The 22,500-nt window shown below is 43.7% G+C and overlaps 1 protein-coding gene across 3 annotated transcripts in view; it reads left to right on the top strand.

Annotated features, from left to right (window-relative positions):
- The window catches only part of LOC143290161 (uncharacterized), a 34,654-nt gene that overhangs the window by 7,733 nt on the left and 4,421 nt on the right, over nucleotides 1-22,500 (top strand). For 2 of the 3 annotated variants that reach the window (XR_013056343.1, XM_076599466.1), the window contains exon 3: nucleotides 18,347-18,995. The exons of the other annotated variant lie outside the window; for it this stretch is intronic. Coding sequence is in view for 1 of the 2 variants with exons in the window: in XM_076599466.1 (XP_076455581.1) it covers nucleotides 18,347-18,666 (320 nt within the window). In the remaining variant the exon portion in view is untranslated. Of the gene's footprint in view, nucleotides 1-18,346; nucleotides 18,996-22,500 lie in introns of those variants that run through there. 3 annotated transcript variants of the gene reach the window in all.

Here is a 22,500-nt window from a genome sequence, read left to right as displayed (position 1 = left end):
GTGTCGGGTGACGTCTTTGTTTTGTGAGCTGCTCCGAGTTTGTTTGTTTTTTGTTTGGTTTTGTTTTTTGTCGTTTTGAGGACACATCCTCTCGCACGCCGTCGGGCTTTATATATATATATATATGTGTGTGGGTGTGTGTGTGTGTGTGTGTGTGTGTGTGTGTGGCTTTTGGACTTGATGTTTTCGTTACCATAGCTGTCAGTCTGATACATATTCGTCTGTTTTTCTCTTTGTCAGTCTTTCCCTTTACTACTACTACTTCTTCTTCTTCTTCTACTACTACTACTACTACTACTAACAACAACAACAATGATAATAATAATGATAAAATGATAATGAATTTAATTTATATTGTGCATTCCTTCAAGTACATTTAGACTCTGTGGCCTGGCACTCCCCAAGTGAATTGCACCCTTCTACTTTTTCCCCATCTGACAATCAGTTTCATAATCTTGACACGTAGAAACTGACTTTTGATCTCGCTCGTTCATCACCACAGGGGAGGGGTGGTGTGGGGGTTAGGGGGGTAGGGGTGAAAGGGGGGGGGGGGTGTAGCGGGAGAGGAGGAGGACGGTTGGGAAAATGTAGCAGTGGAGGTTCTAGGGACGGGGGTGAGGGTGAGAATAAGGCTATTATTTCCCCTCCTGTTTGTGGGGGTGGGGGGCATGGGGGTTGGTTGCTTTTCTCTTTTTCTTTCTTTAACAATTGACAGGAGCAATACCGCAGGGAGGACTCAAGCTTTTCAAATAAAAAGAAAAAGAAGAACAAGAAGAAGAAGAAAGACAAAGAGAAAAAATGATAGCACACAAGCACATCTCTCATATCGTCTTCTGTCAATTTCACAACCAACGGCAACCGACGTTCAGCCTGCAATTTCGTTTAATTTCCTTTATTCTTCCATCGGTGCCAAGAGTCCTGGCTGTGGTTTTCAGCCAGCAACCCGTACTTTGAGGTTTAGGGAAATTGGTTCGGAGGGGTTGGGGTGAGATAGGAAGGGGGGTGATTTGGGGGGGAGGATGGCGATGGTGAAAGTGTTGACGATGATTAGTTGGAGGGATGGTAATTATGAAAATCAAAGATGAGGTGGACAGTAGCGGTGGTGAGATGTTGCGTGATGGTGACGCGTGTGTAGTGTAGTGTAGTGTGTGTGTGTGTGTGTGTGTGTGTCGGGGGAGGGGCACACCCTAGTCTCTTAGAATTCACTGTAACTATAACGTACAATTATTTCCTCGTATCTCTCAAAGTGAAATGGTCACGCTTCTCCTCAAAGAAGTCTTCAACAAACAAGTACTACATGATCATTCCTTTGAGTTCAGCTCATTTTAGCTTACTTTAAAATGCGACTGAAACAATGCAAATAAACATTATACAGATCTGGCAACATGTTTAGATCTCTTTTATTCTCTGTACAATAAAACTCCACATCATAAACAGACAACGTAAATAAAATAAAAAAAGCAAATACATATATGCATACATAAATAGATGAATAGATAAATAAATAGATAAATCAATGAATTAATGAATAAAAAGTTTCGAATAAGAACTCGTGGCTTTGTTGACGCCTCTTTCTCATGGTACAACAACAACAATAACAATAACAATAGTGGCGTTATGGTAAGAGAAAAAATATGATGCGCCGTTAACGGCAATTATAAGACTACATTTACATACATATCTAAACATTATTCACACACATGTTTCGCATTCATCAATCATTAAATCGAACCACGTGTCGAAACACTCATGCATATCTGAATGCAGTAGTCTCACAGCTGGACACTGATGATGATGATGATGTGTGTGTGTGTGTGTGTGTGTGCCGGCGTACGTTCATGTATGTGTGCGTGGGAGGGGGAGGGAGAGGAGGCGGTGGGGGGTTGCAGTTGTTGATTTTTTTTGTTGGATTTTTTTTGTTTTTTGTTTTTTGTTTCTTTTTCTTTTTTTCTTCTTTTATTATAGATTAAATGGCCACCCGATTTTATCGTTCTTTCCTTTTGTCATTTTATTTATTTGTATTCTTTTGTTTTTCTGGGCTGTTTTTTGTTTCTGTTTTCTTTTCTTTTCTTTTTCTTTTTTTTTTTTTTTGGGGGGGGGTTGTTTTGTTTTGGGTTGTTTTTATCAACGAAGCTGGACCCCAATGGTTTGGCTTGTAAAGTCCTGGTTCTGATCAACAAAACATGATCTTCACTACTTTCACTAATCTAATGCAATGACTGGAGTGACTTGTCTATTTTCCATGCGACCAGATTCTGTGTGGCAGCATACACCTGGGATAATCCACGCTAACGAGAAAGCTGTTCTTGGCAAAAAATGATAGTGTACATTAAAGACATGCATAAATCCTTTATTAATCTCCTTATCCATGTAAAAGTCTACATATATAAACCCTTCCTGGTTTCCTAATGTAAGAATCCACACTAATAAAAACAAATCTAAAAATTTCTCAATGTAAAAATCTACATTATATAAACACTTTTTCTTTCATTATGAATGTGTTTATCACCCTTATTCACTTCATTAACTGTCAAGACTTAAATGTCCTTTAATTATGCTATGATGGATGAATGGATTGAATGAACAGTCTGTTTGGTTGTTGACTCGAGCTGATTAACCCTTACGTTCTGATTACTGAGGGTATGATTTGATTTTCATTCCTTTGGTACACCATTTAGTTTTCTACATAATTCATCACGTTTTGTTTTATTACCTTATTTCTTAAGCTCCATTGAATTGAATTTGATTTGATTTGTTTAAATTCCAATTTTTATCTGATTTATTTTATTTCTTTAAATTATGTTCTATTTTCATTCTTCTTTTTGAATAATCTTATTTGTTCTTTATCGTGTAAATTAATTCTTTCTCGTGTTTGCAAGCAGATTCTAATATTATTCAGTATAGCCATTAACTGTTCCTCTCAGTATAGCCATTAACTGTTCCATGTTCTTTAAATATCTATGTTGTCACTTTATGAAGGAAAGCCCACAAGGCACATAATTCATGTATAACTCCTTCGTGGACTTGTATGATTGTTTTTGATGCCTGGTGACGAATGCCTCATTTTGAGAAACCCCGTTTACAACTTATGGTGAATGTGTCTCAAAATTTTATGTAGAACTTGGGTGGTTTTGACCACTGATGGTACCTGTTTCTTCTTCTTCTCCTCCTCCTCTTCTTCTTCTTCTCCTCCTCCTCTTCCTCCTTCTCCTCCTCCTCCTTTAACTCATGATGAATTCAGATTTTCGAGAGCTCACCATGTTTTTATTAATTTGTTTCCCAAACAAAGAACAAGAAAAGAACACAGTCAGAACTCCACTGTCAGCACGAAAAGCCTCATGACACACACTGTCAGCACGAAAAGCCTCATGACACACACTGCCAGCTCTGTCGGCTACTGCATGTCACAATCGTCTTTCACTGTGATTTTAACATCACTAAATCACCGCTGGCTGACACTCAGTAGTTTTAGCTGATTTGTATCGATTTCGATTGCCTGACCTTTAAGATATATTTTGGGTCAGTTTCAGGTGGAAAAAAGTATAATATGACATTTCCGTGTGCTTTTTCTGTCTCTAACTGCCTGCCTGTCTGTCTGTCTCTGCCTGTCTGTCTGTCTCTCTCTCTCTGTCTGTCTATCTCTGTCCTCTGTCTCTGTCTCTCTCCTTCTCTGTCCGTGTGTCTCTCTGCGTAAAATATACTGAAAGAGAGAGAGAGAGAGAGAGAGAGAGAGAGAGAGAGAGAGAGAACGGGTGAGTAAAACAGACAGACAGACAGACAGAGAAGGAGGGTAAATTGATTTCTAAAATATTTCCAATGTTAATTGTAAGCAACCACACAAAGAAGTCAGTTTTCTTGAGAAAGAGAGAGAGAGAGAGAGAGAGAGAGAATGACAATATAATATAAAATAAAATAATATTATATAATATAAATACACTTTCCATACAAACAGTAAGTACACCAGCTGGGGCGGTGTCAACCACATGACAATGCATTGATTGTTGTATCATCTTCTCAATCAAGCAGTAAGCTTATGCATATATAAATCGCAGCCCAAAGCAGAATCGTAAAAACTGCCACCAAGATTACCGTAGCTGATCTACCTTCTCTAGAAGACATATATTATAAGCGGCTACTCAAAAAAGCAATATCAATCAGCCAGGACAAATTTCATCCAGCTTTTGGGATTTTCGAGATGCTCCCCTCTGGTCGACGGTACAGAAGTATGACGAAAACCAATCGCTTCGCCAATAGCTTTTCCCCCAAAGCAGTCAATGCCTTGTCTCTCGAACAAATCCAGTATGTTAAATAGAATTATGCAATCAACAACCATCTACCTGAAATCTAGTCATCAGCCCCATCCATATATGATATGCCGATTATGTTCAAACGTGTATGTGTGTGTGTGTGTGTGTGTGTGTGTGTGTGTGTGTGTGAGAGAGAGAGAGAGAAAGAGAGAGAGAGAGAATGTGTGTGTGCGTGTGTGTGTGCGTGCGTGCGTGTGTGTGTGTGTGTGTGTGTGTGTGTGTGTGTGTGCAGTGCGTGCACGTGTGAGTATGCACAAGTTTTTATAGTGATATACACTTTTATGTATCCTCATTTCTACTGTGTTTGTGTATGATTTTCGATTTATGTTGGTACCTTATTATGTACTATCCCCCCCCCCCACACACACACACACAAATATTCCTTGTGACCCCGGTACACTTGGTAATAAAGACAGATTCTATTCTATTCCATTATGTTCCATTCTATTCTATACAACAACACAATATATCAGCCTGGATAGATGGTAGAACAGATGACTGGAGTCTCCCCTCTCCATGTAAATATACAGAGCCAGGTTGGGGACTTGATTCAGTCTAATTGGCAGACGAGTGGTGTGTTCTAACAGAGTGGGTCTGCTGTCGGTGGCACTCTGGCACTTTTATGGGGGAGACAGTTAGAGGAGGGGTAGTGGGGCGAGGGGGAGATGAAAAAGTAGTGGAGGGAAGGGAGGAGGGAAGGGGGATCAAAGCGGAAGGAGGAAGGGGAGAAGGGAGGAAGGGAAGAAAGGGGAGTGAGGAGTGGTTAGGAGAGGAGGAGAGGAGAGGAGAGGAGGAGAGGAGAGGAGAGGAGGAGAGGAGAGGAGAGGAGGAGAGGAGAGGAGTGGTTAGGAGAGGAGGAGAGGAGTGAGATCGCCCCCAAAGGTAATGGATGTATCTGCATCCACCCACGCCCCCACCTCCCGTCCCCCAGCACCCCCTCACCCACCGCCCTGCGCTCCCGGACCCCTAGCCCCTCCCTGTTATTCTCCCACAATGTCCCCCCATCCCACCCCTCTCTTTCCACCACCCACCTTCGTCCAAGCCGACACCACCTCTCCTCTCTCCCCCTCATTAGCCCCTCCCCCTCCACTACCTCTTCTCCCCCTTACCCCCTCCCCCTCCACTACCTCCTCTCCCCCTTACCCCTCCCGCCTGACTACCACCTCTCCCTCCATCACCACCTCTCCACCTTACCACCTCCCCCTCCACTACCACCTCCCTCTCCACTACCCCCTCCCCTCCACTACCCCCCTCCCCTCCACTATCCCCTGTCCCCCTGACTACCCCCTCCCCCTCCACCACCCCTTCCTCCTCCACAACCCACTCCCCCTCCACTACCCCCTCTCCCCCTACCCCTTCTCCCTCCACTACCCCCTCTCGCCCTGACTACCCACTCCCCCTCCACTACCCCTCTTCCTCCACTATCCCCTCTCCCCATGACTACCCCCTCCCCCTCCACTACCCCCTCTCCCCTACCCCCTCTCCCCTCCACTACCCCCTCTCCCCCTGACCACCCTCTCCCCATGACTACCCCCTCTCCCTCCACTACCCCCTCTACCCCATGACTACCCCCTCTCCCTCCACTACCCCCTCTGCCCCTGACTACCCCCCTCTCCCCCTGACCACCCTCTCCCCATGACTACCCCCTGTCCCTTCACTACCCCTCTACCCCTGACTACCCCCTCTCCCTCCACTACCCCCCTCTACCCCTGACTACCCCCTCTCCCTCCACTACCCCCTCTACCCCTGACTACCCCCTGTCCCTCCACTACCCCCTCTACCCCTGACTACCCCCTCTCCCTCCACTACCCCCTCTACCCCTGACTACCCCCTCTCCCTCCAATACCCCCTCTACCCCTGACTACCCCCTCTCCCTCCACTACCCCCTCTACCCCTGACTACCCCCTGTCCCTTCACTACCCCTCTACCCCTGACTACCCTCTCTCCCTCCACTACCCCCTCTACCCCTGACTACCCCCTCTCCCCCTGACCACCCTCTACCCCTGACTACCCCCTGTCCCTTCACTACCCCTCTACCCCTGACTACTCCCTCTCCCTCCACTACCCCCTCTACCCCTGACTACCCCCTGTCCCTTCACTACCCCCTCTGCCCCTGACTACCCTCTCTCCCTCCACTACCCCCTCTACCCCTGACTACCCCCTCTCCCCCTGACCACCCTCTACCCCTGACTACCCCCTGTCCCTTCACTACCCCTCTACCCCTGACTACCCTCTCTCCCTCCACTACCCCCTCTACCCCTGACTACCCCCTCTCCCCCTGACCACCCTCTACCCCTGACTACCCCCTGTCCCTTCACTACCCCTCTACCCCTGACTACTCCCTCTCCCTCCACTACCCCCTCTACCCCTGACTACCCCCTGTCCCTTCACTACCCCTCTACCCCTGACTACTCCCTCTCCCTCCACTACCCCCTCTGCCCCTGACTATCCCCTGTCCCTTCACTACCCCCTCTGCCCCTGACTACCCCCTGTCCCTCCACTACATCTAAATGCCCCGTCCTCTCTGCCCCACCCCAATATCTTCCTCCATCCCTCTTTCACGGCGATACACGCTTCTCTTTCACATCCTTCTTACGTTTCTGTGCAGTAACCCATCAGACCTCCTTGAACTCAGTGGCAGAGCGTTGAGCATTTCTTTTTCTCTTCCTGCTTACTGACATCCGGCAGATAGCACTTGTATAATTTAAAAGTTGTTTGTTTTGTTTTAATGTGTAACAAGATGAATGTAGACATTTCTGCACTATTGTGCAGTGACTAACACACATGTATAACCTAGGGAAAAACTTTCCTGACGAGGTGCTGATCGTGAGGGATGCACGTGGAGGGACCTTGGTCAGCTCCGGCACCATGTCATTGGCTGTCCTGACTTCCGGCATCCTCTGGCACTATTGTGTATGGGACTACAGCCTTCCTGCGGAGATTTCCTGTTTATCTTTTTCCTTGCGTGGTTTGGGTTTACTTTCTTTTGCTCTCTGTCTGTCTGTCTGTCACAATATGTGTCTGTCTCTGTGATTTTCAGTGTCAAACTCTCTGTCTGTCTCTGTCCTTCCGTCTCTGCCTGTCTACATGTCTGTCTCTCTGTCTGCATGTCTATCTGTCTGTCTATATGTTTGTCTCTCTGTCTGTCAACATGAATGTCTACCTGCCTGGCTCTCTCTGTGTCTATATGTCTGTCTGTCTGTCTGCATGTCTGTCTACCTGCCTGTCTCTCTGTCTGTCTACATGTCTGTCTATATGTCTGTCGGTCTGTCTCCGTATCTCTCGGTCCGTCTGCCTCTATGTTTCTGTCTCTGTCTCTCTCAGTCTCTCTGTCTCTGTCTGTCTGTCTGTCTGTCTGTCTCTCTCTGTCTCCCTGCCTCTCACTGTCACGTTGTTGTATACATTAGCCGCCGAGATTGGCCATAAATGCCATATCAAGGTTTATAATAAGCTGTGGGTGTGTTGCATAGCGCGGGGAGGGGTGTGTGTGTGGGGTGGGGTGGGGGGGCATAGGAGGGGTGGGGGAGGGAGGGGTGTACATGTAGTGAATGTCTACTTGTTCGTAGTTTTGTTGTGCGTGTTAAATCTGCTTCTCTTGAGCTTGCTGTAGTTCTTCGACATGAAAAAAGGGACAGAAAGAGATCATGGAAAGAGAATATGGAAAGAATAGATGTGGAAATAGGAAGAGGTAGACTAAAAGAATCTAGGTAAAAGTCGACTTACTTGGGATAAAAGAGGCGACGTATCGAGCCACAGGCTCTTCTTCAGGCAACTGAAATGAGTGACAGACAGAAAGGTGTAGACAAAGAGGGAGACAGAGAGTAAAGTTGAGGAAAGGAAAGTGATGAGAAGTCACAGGAAAGGACACAAAAACAAAGCAGGATGAGTAGAACTGTCAGTGTGAGTGTGTGAAGGAAAGAAAGGGCTCTGAAATGGAAGGGGGGGGGGGGGGAAAGGAGGGGGGGGGAGTGTGAGAGGGCAGGAGTGAGGGAAGGGGGTGGGAGAGACTGTTATGGACATATGAACAAGAAAGTAAAAATAAAAAAATAGGTGGAATAAAAAAAATTAATAAAATAATAATAAAATAAAAAAATCACTGAAAAATGTTGTTCAATATAATACAGTGTCGTGTCGTGTTGTGGAAATGGGAGAATGAAATGGGAGGGGGGTGGGGTGGGTGGAAAGAAAGAGAGGAGGATCCTTTTCAGTCTGAACAGTAATGTCATCTCTCCTATCTTGAAAAGCTGATTGGTTAGTTTACTGGCTGACTGTAAGATTTATCCTTCACCAGCCATGACAACAGCAACAGCAGCGGCAGAGTAATTATGACAAAATCCGCAAAATGGATACATAGAACTGATCAGCAAATTAATATTCTAATCAACAAGTCATTGAATCAGACTACACGATCAGTGTCTGTTCACTGTTCAGTTGTGTCCGACAAGTCATTGAATCAGACTGTACCGTCAGTGTCTGTTCACTGTTCAGTTGTGTCCGACAAGTCATTGAATCAGACTACACGATCAGTGTCTGTTCACTGTTCAGTTGTGTCCGACAAGAGAAAGGGGGACACTGTGTAGGGGTGTGCATGAGGGAGCTGAGGGGAGGGTGATGGAAGGCGGTGATGAGATGACTGTCTGTCTCTCTCGCTTTATGTCCATTTTTCCGACTCTCTTTCTCTCTCCCCACTCTATCCATCATTCTCTCTCTCTCTCTCTCTCTCTCTCTCTCTCTCTCTCTCTCTCTCTCTCTCTCTCTCTCTCTCTTTATTCATTTATCCATCATTATCTAAAAATTTGTTCTTCACCTTGCATAATGTCTGTCTGTCCTCTCTCTCTCTCTCTCTGTCTCTCTCTCTCTCTCTCTCTCTCTCTCTCTCTCTCTCTCTCTCTCTCTCTCTCGTGTCGTGTTGTGTCGCCTTGCGGTGCGTAGTGTTGTGTTGTGTTGTGTTGTGTTGTGTTGCATGTTAAATTATTATCAGTAACATAATTTGTTTACTTCGCCCCGCGATACAGTCTGTATCCAACACTCTTGACCATACCATTCCCTGGACATTGTGCGATGGTATGGGCGCTAGTCTTTCAGATGATACAAATAAACCAAAATCCCGTGTTTGCGCAACAACTGAGCATTCAAAGAAAAAAAAAACCCAAAACGGAGTATGGCTGCCTACCTGGCGGGGTAAAAACAGTCATACACGTAAAAGCCGACTCGTGTACATATGAATGAACGTGGGAGTTGCGGCCCACGAACGAAGAGGAAGAAGAAGACGACAATACACGTGAAAGATCCCAAGACAGCAAGAGAGATTTCCCCAGCAAACAGTTCATCAAAATGTTTACTTTGACAAAGGAACAAACCTTCGTGCAGAACAAGCAAAGAAAACGGGTGGCGCTGCGCTGTGGCGGTACACCCCCTGACCAGGAAGCCTGCAATTCACCCAGAGAAATCTGGTCTAACTAATCTATAATACAATACAGAATAATGCCTACATCTTTTACCTACACACTTACACATGGTACTTCGGAAGCTTAAGAAAACATTTTCACGGCAAAAAGAGATACGCCATGTTTAATAATAATACTGCTAATAATAATAGTTTAAAAAAAGAATTTAAAAAATGTATATATATATATATATATATATATATATATATATATATGTGTGTGTGTGTGTGTGTGTGTGTGTGTGTGTGTGTGTGTGTGTGTGACGACTGTGAGCTCACCTGCGCTCTCAGCATATTGGATTTTTGTACACTTCTATGGTATCTCCAAATAGGTATACCCAGTCTGGACAGACGTATAGTCATGTCTTCGCAACGGACTGAATGATTTGAGTGTCCCAAGTGAAGCGAACAAAAACTTCTTCATAATATTCAGAACATAAATCACGTCTCACGCCTCATCCCTCCCTCCCTCCCCCGCCCTCTCTATCTCTCTCTCTCTCTCTCTCTCCATCTCAACCAGTCACAGACCAGCTTGTGTCGGTTTCTCCTCCCCGTCCCCCCCCCCCCCCTTTCCCTCCCCTTACCCTCCACTCTCTCTGATTTGACCACGAACACCACAAAGTTTCAGGGAGAGGATCTCCTTGAGGAGACAGACATTCCTGCCTGTGGCTACAAAACCCCAAACCGAACAAACTGAAAAAAATAAATTAAATAAAAAAAAATAAAATAAAAATCTTGAGCAGACGTCAAAAACCGGACAAGCGTGGCCAAAGTGGAAAAAAAAGAAAGAAAGAAAAAGGACAGCCCTCGCTCCGCCCTATTCATCACCCCACCTTGACAGGAAATCTTTGACCTTCGACCTCCGACCCACCGCGACACATGACCTTTACATCCAGGGGACTGATCGATGTCGCGCGGGGTGCAAGGTCAGGGAGAGGCGGAGAGCCAAAATGGAATCTACAGACGGGAAAGACAACTTTGATGGATGTTCTTCTGGCCAGATCTTTGCCTTTTCTTCCGCATCCTTTTGGGGGGGGGGGGGTCGGGGGGGGGGGAGGAAGGAGGGGGTACAGGAAGGAGGTGTGTGTGTAGCCTTTGGGGGTGTGAGGGAGGCAGGGTGGGGGAGAGGCACGGAGAGGAGAAGGGTGGTGGTGGAGGGGTGGGTGTTTGCTGTGTCAACATGGGCGGGACAGAGAGGAATGGAATCGTACCTTGGGTCCACCGTGAGGGTCCCCGGGACCCAGACCCAGACTCCCCAGATGGGCAACCCCAGTCAGACGATGGATGGACAACAACCGTACACTATCTAGGGCGTCTGTATTTACACACACACACACACACACACACACACACACACACATTTTCCATCGTCTATACAATGAATGAAACTGTTTAACTACTCTGTTTTCTTGTTACCATCATCATCATTGTTATCACCAAAAGTGTCTGACGTTTTTGTGTATGTGTTGTTGTTGTTGTTTGTTTGTATTGTTTATGTTTTGTCGTTTTTTGCTGTGTACTTTGGTTTTTTGTTGTTATTTTGTTTTTGTTTTGATGATACGGTTTTACAATGATTTGTGCCGTAATCAACATCATTACCACTATCACCATTAATCATAATCCTTGCCACGGGTAACCAGAACTGAGTCTGCCTTCAAAATTAACTTGCGTCAATGATCTTTTCCCTTCTTCTTAACATACTTTAACGACTTTTTCAGATTTTGAAAATGGCTTGTGAATGTTTCCCTGTGACTGACAGGTTATTAATGAATGTTTGCTGTGGCCTTAATTTGAATTATTTTACTTTGTAAATTGTTTCTAAATGTTGAATAAAGCTGACATTTTCCTATTCTTTGTCCATTCTTAATTCGGGTACTTCTTGGTGTAAGCAGATAACATACGAATAATGCTTCTGGAGACAGACAGAGACATGGATACACAGAGAGAATTAGGGACGGAAAGGGATAGAGAGAGACAGGGACAGACACAGAGCGAACGAATGAAAATGTTTTAATGAACATCGGTCAAAGGTCATAATACAAAACAGAGGAGGGGAGGATTGATGGGGGAATGAGGATAAAACAATCAACAAACGTATCTTACAACTAATTTTCAATACTTATCTACACTTTTTCACGTTCTTCCTAGAGAGACATCTTCCATCACATGTTAACAATATTAAGTAAACTTTGGCTACATGAGTATCAATTCAAGCAGTATATGCACCAGTCATACGTTTTCTTTTCTTCTTTTTTTAAACAGGGAGACAGAGTGTGAAAGAGAGAAAGAGAGAAAGAGAGAGAGAGAGAGAGAGAGTCCATATTTTAAGGGAGAAACACGAACTGACAGAAAGAAAAGAACGGAAAAAGAGAAGAAAACAAACAAAAATAGAATGAAGAAAACCATTTTAATAGTGTATCTTTCAACTAACAGTACACCTACACAGGTCAGCATGCAGAGGGCGTAGTGTATCGGCTCCTTCACTCTTGCAAGAGCGACACATTTCACACACACACACACACACACACACACAGGGGCGTAAATTCTAGCGAAGGAAAAAAATAAAAATGAAATAAGATAAAACGACAAATGTCACCAACTGCATTATTTATGGACGTCAAATACTTCTTAAGGGCTTGACCACACGCACGAGCAATCTCGGACAGACATTAGAAACGCTTAGACATTAGACTGCCACACATCGTCTCGCTAACAGCCTTCGCTGACAGTGCATCAACAATTCACAGCCCCAATCCTCAACATCTGAAATTGAGCGGCCCCATACATATTCATGAACCCAGGCTCGCGAAACCGGTCGCCGAACCAACTCCCTGCAAGCAGGACTTGTGCACGTGCACAGAGCGCGTCTCCCAGGTAACGCAAAGAGCCGAGGAACGACCTCAGCGGACTTCAAAGAGTTGTTAACTTCGCTTCAATGGTCAGAGTGGGGAAAATGTATGGCTTCCCTGGTGAGACATTTGCGGTCCAGTTTGCGAAGCAGTTTTTACTAGCGTTTGAGTTTAAAAGCCTTGATGAAGTAAGAACTTTTTTTTTTAATGGAATGGAATTAATGCCAACTCTGTCAACAAACGGGTGCGCTCCCTTTTACTGGTTGTTGTTTAAAAAAAATCACATATCTTTCTAAGAACCATGCAAGTGGGTGATTCAGCTAGTGAGTTAACCACGTTCAGCGGACAGTTGAATTAAGCGATGGGGGCGCCGTGCAGGTTAGGTGTTGGATGACGCGGCCACACCCCCTATGCCGCGGCCTAGACACAGTCAATGATGATATTACTATGAAACAACGGTCACAACTGCTGTGAAAAGCTTTGGGACCTTCAGCCTTTTAAGCGGTTTTCTTTAAGTTTCATTATGTCGACTTTGCATATGTGTGCAAAATGTAGTTATTAACTGTTTGTATCCTTGATGATCATGACCGGAAACAAAGTTTGTCGGATGGCGTGTATAGCTGTTTATTTCCACCTTCGGCCCCACAAGAAATCACTGAAAACGAGAGGGAGAGAGAGAGAGAGAGAGGAGAGACAGAGGAGAGAGACAGAGGTGGTTGTTTTTTTTTGGTTTTTTGTTGTTGTTGTTTTTGTTTGTTTGTTTTTTGTTGTTTTTAATATACCATTTTTTCTTCGATCATGGAAATCTGAAATTTTGAATGAAAACATGTTACCCAAATAAATGATAAAGAAGTAAGCGAAAGTAGACTTATGCCGGGCATTATTATAATGATATTGTTTATTGATAACAATGACAATCATCATCATCACACAATATCTATATTCATAATCATAAAATACCCCCTTCCACAAGAGGAAATTCCAATGATCCCAATTGTCAGTGGATTTAATATTTGATATTTTTACTGCTGTTCACTTTACTCACCATTCTGAAATTTTCTTTATAACAAGTCATTTCAGAACTGTTAACCAGCGCTTCGGTTCCACTCCCACTTTTAGTCGATTACACTTTTTTTTTTTTTTTAGTTTGTCTGTCCGTCTGCCTGCCTACCTGTCTGTCTCTGTACAATATACTGTTGGATGAAAACAAGTGCAGCAACTCCCACACACACGCTCGAATGCACACCGAGAGAGTGAGACGTAGCTTTTTTCTTTCTTTTTTTTTTTTTTTTTTAATTGTATCTGTCTGTCTATATGTTTTCTACCTATACGTCTGTCTGACGATGCACACCATGATACCGGGGAGGGGAGGGGGCGGGGGGGTGGGGGGGCAGGTAAAACACTCGCAAACACTCATATCCCTTCCCTTCCTCACACACACACGAAAGCACGCGGAAAGAAAGAGAGTGGAACGTTGCATTTTCTTGTGCCAGAAGAAGAAGAATCCAATAAACTTGTGATAATTAGCAAGCCAGCGTCGCACGCGGAGAAGTGGGAATAACCGCCTAATAATGGTAGCACGGGAAGCGATCCAAGATGATGTCAGGAGGAGACAAGGGTGATCCATCTTCCGGTGTGTCTGTCGGCACTGGTGGCCAAGCCTTGTCCTGTTTGTTGTTGCCCGCTGCCTTCCCCACGACCTCACCATACCGTGCACACTCTGGCCGTGTTGTTATGTGTGGTATCTTCAGTTTCACGGGTGAGTGAGGGGCGAGCTCTGGATGCTTCACACGTGTATGACTGGTCATATGCTGTGTGTGTGTGTGTGTGTGTGTGGGTGGGTGGGTGGATGGGTGTGTGTTTGAGGGGGTGGGGGTGGGTGAGTGACTGTGTGTGTGTAAGAAAATCAGAGACACAGAGATAGAGGGGGAGAAAGTGAGAGACAGTGACAGAGACATACAGAGAGAGAGAGAGAGAGAGAGAGAAACAGACAAATGACAAATGTTTTATTGAGGGTAAAATGGATGGGCTGAAAGCTTCTTTACGCCATGCCCTCTCACACACACAAACAACACACGCACGCACGCGCGCACATACACACAAACACACACACGCACACAAGCTTACGCACGTATGGACACACGCGCTAACATACACAACAGATTCAGGGAATAAGCCATACATGACTTACTTTTTTTGAGAGAAGATTGTGATGAATAGTATAAAAAGCTTTTGCAAAATTAGTTTTTAAAAAAACCTCTTTTTTAAACCAAGACCCAGCAAACAAATCGTTGTTTATGTTTAAATGTCATTCTTCAGAGAGAGAGAGAGAGAGAGAGAGAGAGAGAGAGAGAGTATATTTACTATGCCAAAGATATTTCTCATTTTTTCTATGATATAGTGGTAGATCTGCTTTTCAACATTGTGCTAATTTTTTTATGACAGATACCCAAAGTACCCATCAGCCTACCTTCTAATAAACTGGCTACAGAAGAACTGTGGTAGAACAGAACGACCTGCTTCTCAGCTACTCAGCGCTGGTGGGCTGCAACCATCACGTTCACACGTAATGTGACGTATATGTACGAGTGCGCTTTGACGTACATGATCTTTTTCCAGCCATTCAAGCAGCCAGAGTCCGTTTAACTCACTCAGTACGGCCAGTCCTCTCTTCTCCTCTACACAGACCCCTCGGATGTCCAGTGGGTGTCTGAATGACCCAACCTTTAGCTTCCGTCGTCAGAATTGTGGTATTCTTTGTCAACATTCACCTCTTCAGTATAAGAGCCTTCCGCTTGCAATATTTTGATGATGGTAATTGGGGTGAAACGCTGTTGACGTCGTCTCTTTCTTATAACCCAGCGAATGCTGACACGAAAATCGGCATTTTTAACGAGCGTGTTTACCTTCTACATGTCTTTCCTCACAGAGGGAGTCAGGCACAAAACATTTCCGCACCTGTTGACCTGGATAACTGAAAAACACTTCACCTTTAACCAGCCAACCACAGTGACCAGGATCCGAACCATGACCCCCAGATTTAAACCCCAACTCTTTACCCACTCAGCTGCGTCCGGCATCATCTGTTATTCACTAAACTCCTCAACAAGGACGTCAAGTAGCAAAAGCACCCTTTTCACTTGCGGGGAAAAAAAAGCAAACCTAAAAGACCATTTTATACAGTTGGTCATTATAATAATAAATAATAAATTAAAAAGGACATTTGATACGCCCAATCCACTGAAACAAAAGCCCTAGGCATTTACAATGAAAAATACAATGCTGTATGCATACTAAAAACACACAAATCCATCCGCACGCACAAATCCTCCCGCTCCAACTGCAACCCACAAACCCACACCCCCTCCACACAAGATGTAGACACACACACACGCGCGCGCATATGAACATGTGTACGTTTAAAATAGTAGAAAATAGTAAAAGTAAAAAATTAACTTGTCTAAAACATAATTGAAGACAAAGAGTTATTTACTGATTATGCTTCCACCCCCTCCTATCAAGTGTCTGTTTCTTTTCGTGACAATATGGACCACTTTGTTTTAGTGGGTGATCACAGAAAGTATGACTATCCATAAGTCTTACCAACCTTGAAAAAAAACCCACAATAACTTTTTTTTTCAAAGATAAGAAAGCGCTTTTCGTTGAATGAAACGAATTAGCCAATAGAACAGAGGGATCAATCATCAGCCTTTTCCCAACAAACTTTCCCACAAATAAAAGTATAATTTTGCCGTCCTCTGTCAAACGTTTTCTTTGGATAAGTAGTAAAGTACCCGAGTATCACCGGAGATTAGAAAAGAGAGATAAACCACTCGCGGCAGGCCCCTTCTTACTGTCTATAACAGTGCTGAAGCCGTTTTGGGGCACACACGCAGTGCGGAAGGGTGGGGGTAAATCACCCTCTCCTTCCCCACCTGAAGGAAACTGGTCGGTTCTGACGGCACACACACACACACACAGCTGCAGTAAAGCGAAAGTTAAGTTATGCCTGGAATTTCCCACGTGTAGTAAGATTCGCTGTATACAATGAAAACCGATTCATTTTTGCTTGGTTTTTAGCACGTTTGCATCTGCTTGAATGTAGATAATATAAAAAGAAAATAAAGCAGCTCCCCCCACCACCAACTCCCCCCCTTCCCCCCCCCCCCCCCCCCAGCACAATGTTGCACATGAAAGAGACAGTTATAAATTATTGAACTGCGTTTTCGTAACGCTACTTTTTCTTCACACTTTCTGGTTTACATCACCATTTCTTAAAAAAAAAAAAAAAAAAAAAAATATATATATATATATATATATATATATCAAAACATAAAACTCATATTCAGCTCTGTCTCTCTTCTAACATCTGTCTTTTCATACATACATGCATACATGAATACATACATACATAATTTCATATAGATCTATAAGTATGTAAATCTAAATCTATCTATATGTACATAATCATATATAAAATTCATATATATACGAACGCTTCATGTTGCCCGAGCAGACCGTTGTATTGTGCTCTATCTCTCTCTCTAAGTCTCTGTCTCTGTCTCTGTCGGGAGTTTTACATGGCTGTTAAAAGCATCTACGATTCTGTACTTGTATGTGTTCGTGACGAAGGTATTTATTCAGACTTTTTTCAGTGTCCAAGAGGGGTTAAACAAGGTTGTATGCTAAGCTCGCAGCTGTTTTCCTTTTTCATCGATGAATTGGCAGTGGAGTATCAAAGAAGGGGAGACATGGAATAAAAATGATACCTGGCGCAACAGATTTGCTCTTAATGCTATTTGCTGATGATCTTGTTCTCTTGTCTGACACACCCATAGGGTTACAAAATCAATTAAATGCCCTTAAGCAAGAAACAGACAGACTACAACAAACAGTGAATCTCGATAAGACCAATATTATAGTTTTCCGCAATGGAGGTCATCTTTCGACTCGTGAAAAATGGTGCTGTGGTGATAGGGAAATAAAAGTAACCAATACATATAAATATTTAGGAATGTTATTCACAACAAAATTGAGTTTGACATCTGCGTGGGATGAAGCAAACAGAAAAGGGAAAAAAGGTGTAATCCAAATTATAAAATCACTCAGGAGACTGCGTTCGACTGACGTTTTCCTTTAGTTTGGGCGGGGCAAAGGCAGCTCATGAATAATGAATGCGTGTCGCGGCGCAGGCTGCCTGGCTTCAGCAATTTCTGCAAGTGGTTTATCTCTCTTTTCTAATCTCCGGTATCACCCTCACACTTTTTTCTTTCAGATGTCTGTTAAAAACAGTTCTCTCTGTCCGACTTTCCTGTACTAACACGGAACGACAGAGTACATCTCCCCTCTCTTCATTCACAACTCTGTCTCTTTCCCTTTACTACTGACTGTTTGTCTGTCTTTGTATCTCTGTCCCTCTCTTTCCTTCTGTGTGTCTGTCTGACACACTCCCCAACCCCCGTTCTGTCTCTCTCTCTTCTCTTTTCCTGGTTACCTCTCTCTCTCTCTATCCATCTATCTCCTCTCTACCTCTTAGTATTGAATTATTCTTCTGAATTCTCCTCTCCCCCCCTCTCTCTCTCTCCCCCCTCTCTCTCCCTCCCTCTCCCCTCTCCCCCCTCTCTCTCTCTCCCTCACCCCTCTCTCTCTCTCCCTTCATCTCTCTCTCCCTCGCTCCCCCCTCTCTCTCTCTCAATAAACGATCTTGCAGTCTCAGTGGTGCGGGGGTCTGTTGTGTCGGACAGACGGGCGGACAGAGATGCCAGAAGTCGGCGAGGTCCAAAGATTTACGGTCCCTGGTGATGGATGTCCTCCCGTCCCCCCGTCACTTTATTCCACACCCATGCGCACCATTCTGCGCTTCTGGCTTCCTCCTCCTCCTCCTCCTCGCTCCAACGGACAGGACATCATTAGTTCGTCAAAAGAGTGGCGCCACCATGCGGCCACGTGCAGCGAGAGGTTGAAGCTTGTTGCTAGGCTGAGGCCTAAAGGCCCGGACACACGAACGAACTCATTCACCCGTACGCTGACGGTGGTAGAGTTGAATGGTTTGAACTTCACGTGACCTGGACAGACGTGGCAGGCTAATGATAACGAGACCAGCCATGTCAGTTGTACTGCAATATTACTGTGGTGCTGTGTTATAGCATACTATCTTGTCGCCCACAAATCAGTTTTCCTTGTTTGCATGTTTTATGGCAATCAAAGTGATGTTTCATTGATTTGATTGAATTATTAATTAACTAACTGATATCTTTGTTGACAATCTGGTTGAGAAGTGTTGCCGAACAAATCAATATTCCTTGTATATTTTTTTAGGACAATCAAAGTGATATGTTTCATTGATTTAATTGATTGATTAATTGACTGATATCTTTGTTGAGAACTTGTGTAATAAAAGCTGCCGAAATAATGACAGAAACATTGTTTGTACTTGTCGTTTTTTTTATATTTTTATTTTCTACAAGATCTCTTGCACAAGAGGAACTTGAAGTGCAATATTTTGTTTCTGATGGAACATATCTTTACTTCTCTTTTTCACCTGGCTAATGGATGCCACCTATCTCTCTCCAATAAGCACGCTGTGCTGAAGAGTGAGCGGACAAAGTGAAACCGACACCCACCACCCACCCCCGCTCCTAACAGACAAGGGAACAAACATCCAGTCCAAATGACCATTGCAGTGACGAACGATCCATTTTGTGGTCAAGTTTGGGCACTCCGTCTCGGTCGTATGAGCCGTGAACGATTCGTGTGCTGGCACCTTAAGGCGACGCAAATACCTCGCTATCAGAATCAACATCTTTACCGCCTGTTTGTCCGTGATACAATCTTAATTAAAAGCTGAGGAGATACATGGCGTTGTCGGTTTAGCCATCATGCCTTCCCCGTCAGGGCTTCTGGTTAATTACGTCAGAGAAAATGAAATATATGCACAAGTCACAGGGACTCACGTTTCGTTTCACTCTGTCGGAAAGAAAATGGATCTTGTTACACATTTTACCTCCACGGGTCACTTCGCTTCTCTCATGTTCATTCATTTCACTTTCAGTGCAATTTGCTGAAAAGAACGTGTGTTGAATGATAAAGTATATAGAACAAGAGAGGCAAGGCCTTCAAGACTCACTTGTGATACACTTTTAAAAAAATACACTTTAAAAAAAATCTAATCGTTAAAATGTGTTCTGTATTTGTTATTATAAAGCTTCGCGTTTATTAAAAAAAAAAAGAAAAAAAAAAGTACTAACCAGATTTGAACCCCGCGTGTTCGGGTGAGAAGAAACTGCCTTATCCATTACACTATCGTGGCTCCTTAACTGACGTTCTAAAATTTAACATTTGGACATACTTTTTTAAAGGGCGATAAATCAATTGCGGTATTCGCAGTGAGAACGCTGTTTAAATCATATTATTCTGGTGTATCTTGGGCAATCAAAAAATCTTTAAGGGCAATAAAAAAAAATCTTTTTAATGGCTATCACCGCAATCACACTGCAACATTTAGCCGTTTTCACTAGATCTAGATAGATGTACAAGTTTAGTTACACCCGCCGGGAATGTAGTTCGATTCAATTTCTCTTTTATGTTCATTCTAGTTTTATAGTTTTAAGTTGATATGAAAATTTAGTATTTTGTTAAACTAATAACATGTAGAGCCAAGTACAAGTATTTCTAAACGTCGTAAGAAGTGAAAAGGACTTCATTTTGAGAAAAGTCAAGACCGGAAATTTTTTCGTTTCATCGTGATCAGTTCAAGGGTATTAACTCGCATGGTTTTCAATTTTTAACTGTGAATTCTGACTGATTCTGTGGATATTTTTATGGCAGTTTGGGGCATAATCCAGTAAGTGATGAGGCGTTCACAAATCTTTCTCTGAATAAATATTTAACGGTCTCCTTCTCCAACTTTCCATCACATCGTGTATTGTCCATTGAATATAGGATTGAACGGGCAGGTCAACAACTTGAAACAAAATGGCGTCGTTCGCGTTCGCGAAGAATATGAGCACGCGCTTTGAATGTGTATAAATATGTGTACGCAATTGATTTTTGCCCATGACCGTCAGGGCTCAGCCAACAGAATCTGTAAAGTCCACTAGTCGCATTGATTTTAGTATTTTCCGAAAAAGACCACTTGGGCGAATGAACATAGTGAAAGCCCTGTACACTGAGAGTAAAACACACAAGCTTTTTATGTATTGAGTATAATTTCAAAATGTAATGTTTAAGAGGAGAAAAGATCAGTTTAAAGCGAATTAAGTCCCCTAGCATTAATTACAGAGTAATTTCCCTTTTTTACTATCTGCACCCAAACGATCGCAAAATAAATAAAACTTCCATGCTTAGCAAAAGAAGTTCCTGTTTGAACAAAAAATGATAATAATGACTGCTCTTGTTGTTGTGCCAGAATATCAGATCAAAGTGCCAAGTTTAGAGAATACAAAAAAATATAAATATAACAGTAAATGCAGTTTGCATACAATCAGGCTTCGTTTATTTTTTTTTTTTTTTGTGCCCATCCCAGAGGTGCAGTATTGTTTTAAACAAGATGACTAGAAAGAACTGAATTTTTCCTATTTTTATGCCTAATTTGGTGTCAACTGACAAAGTATTTGCAGAGAAAATGTCAATGTTAAAGTTTACCACGGACATACACACACACACACACACACACACACACACACACAGAGACAACCGAACACCGGGTCAAAAAAAATTGCATCGGCACGTTTTAAAACATTTTGGTACAATTTGAATATGAACATTTCATTAAGTCCCTAGGGGGCACATGAAATATACTTCTTGCCTTGCCTTCCCTTGCGTAATCCTGTAAAATTCGAGTCTCACCGTATATTTGGACGGCGATGGATTAACATTTCTTTCAAATTACTTCTTTTCTTTTTTTCTTTTTTTTTTTCCTCCCCATCTGCACATTTTTTGCATTGGAAGAAGAAGAAGAAGAAGAAACACAAACTGTAATGGAGAAATGGTATATAATATGATACAGATATCACTCACACACGCACACATTCTATCTCTCTCTGTGTCTCTCTCTGTCTCGCTCTGCCACACACAACACACACACACACACACACACACGCCCACCCCCCACCCCCCCTCACTCCCCACACACAAAGGGGGTTGCTTTGCCCGAGAAAGAGTGAGAGAGAGAGAGCTGCAGGGAAAGAGAGAGGGGGTAGATACACAGGGACAGAGACAGAGATAGACACAGACACACAGAAAGAGGTAAAAAGAGGATGGTGAGTAGGGAGGTGTAGAAGGGGGTGGAGAGGGTGGAGGGGTGGAGCCGGGGGGAGGGGGGCGGATTGAGGGGGCCGGCCGAACGCTCAGTGAAGTAAGCCCACCGAAAAAAGGCCACTGAGCCAATCCATCACCTCTGTGTTGCGAATAAACAGCTTGTTCCTGTAAACAACTAGACAGGCTGCCTCATTAGCACACACTCACACACACACACACACACACACACACACACATACACACACGCACACACACACACACACGCACACACACACACACACACACACACACACACGCGCGCGCGCGCACTCACACACACACACACACACACACACACACATATATATACATACACACATACACACACGCACACGCACACACACACACACACACACGAGCGCGCGCACTCACGCACGATCGTATGACTGCACACACACACACACACACACACACACACACACACACACACACATACTTCAGCACATACTTCAGCGAACTGTCGACAGACTGGTGGAACTGGTAACTTGTCGATGTGAATTGTCACTGACTGTGTGTGGACGTCGGTAGATTGATGTCATCGGAAAAGGCCTCAGATTCATACAGACACAAACGCAGAGACACACAGACACACAGACTCTCA

Source organism: Babylonia areolata, chromosome 15 (assembly GCF_041734735.1).
Source record: "Babylonia areolata isolate BAREFJ2019XMU chromosome 15, ASM4173473v1, whole genome shotgun sequence".
Taxonomy (NCBI): Eukaryota; Metazoa; Mollusca; class Gastropoda; order Neogastropoda; family Buccinidae; genus Babylonia; species Babylonia areolata.
The sequence above is the reverse complement of the archived record's forward strand: the minus strand, read 5'-3'. Positions and strand labels throughout refer to the sequence as shown.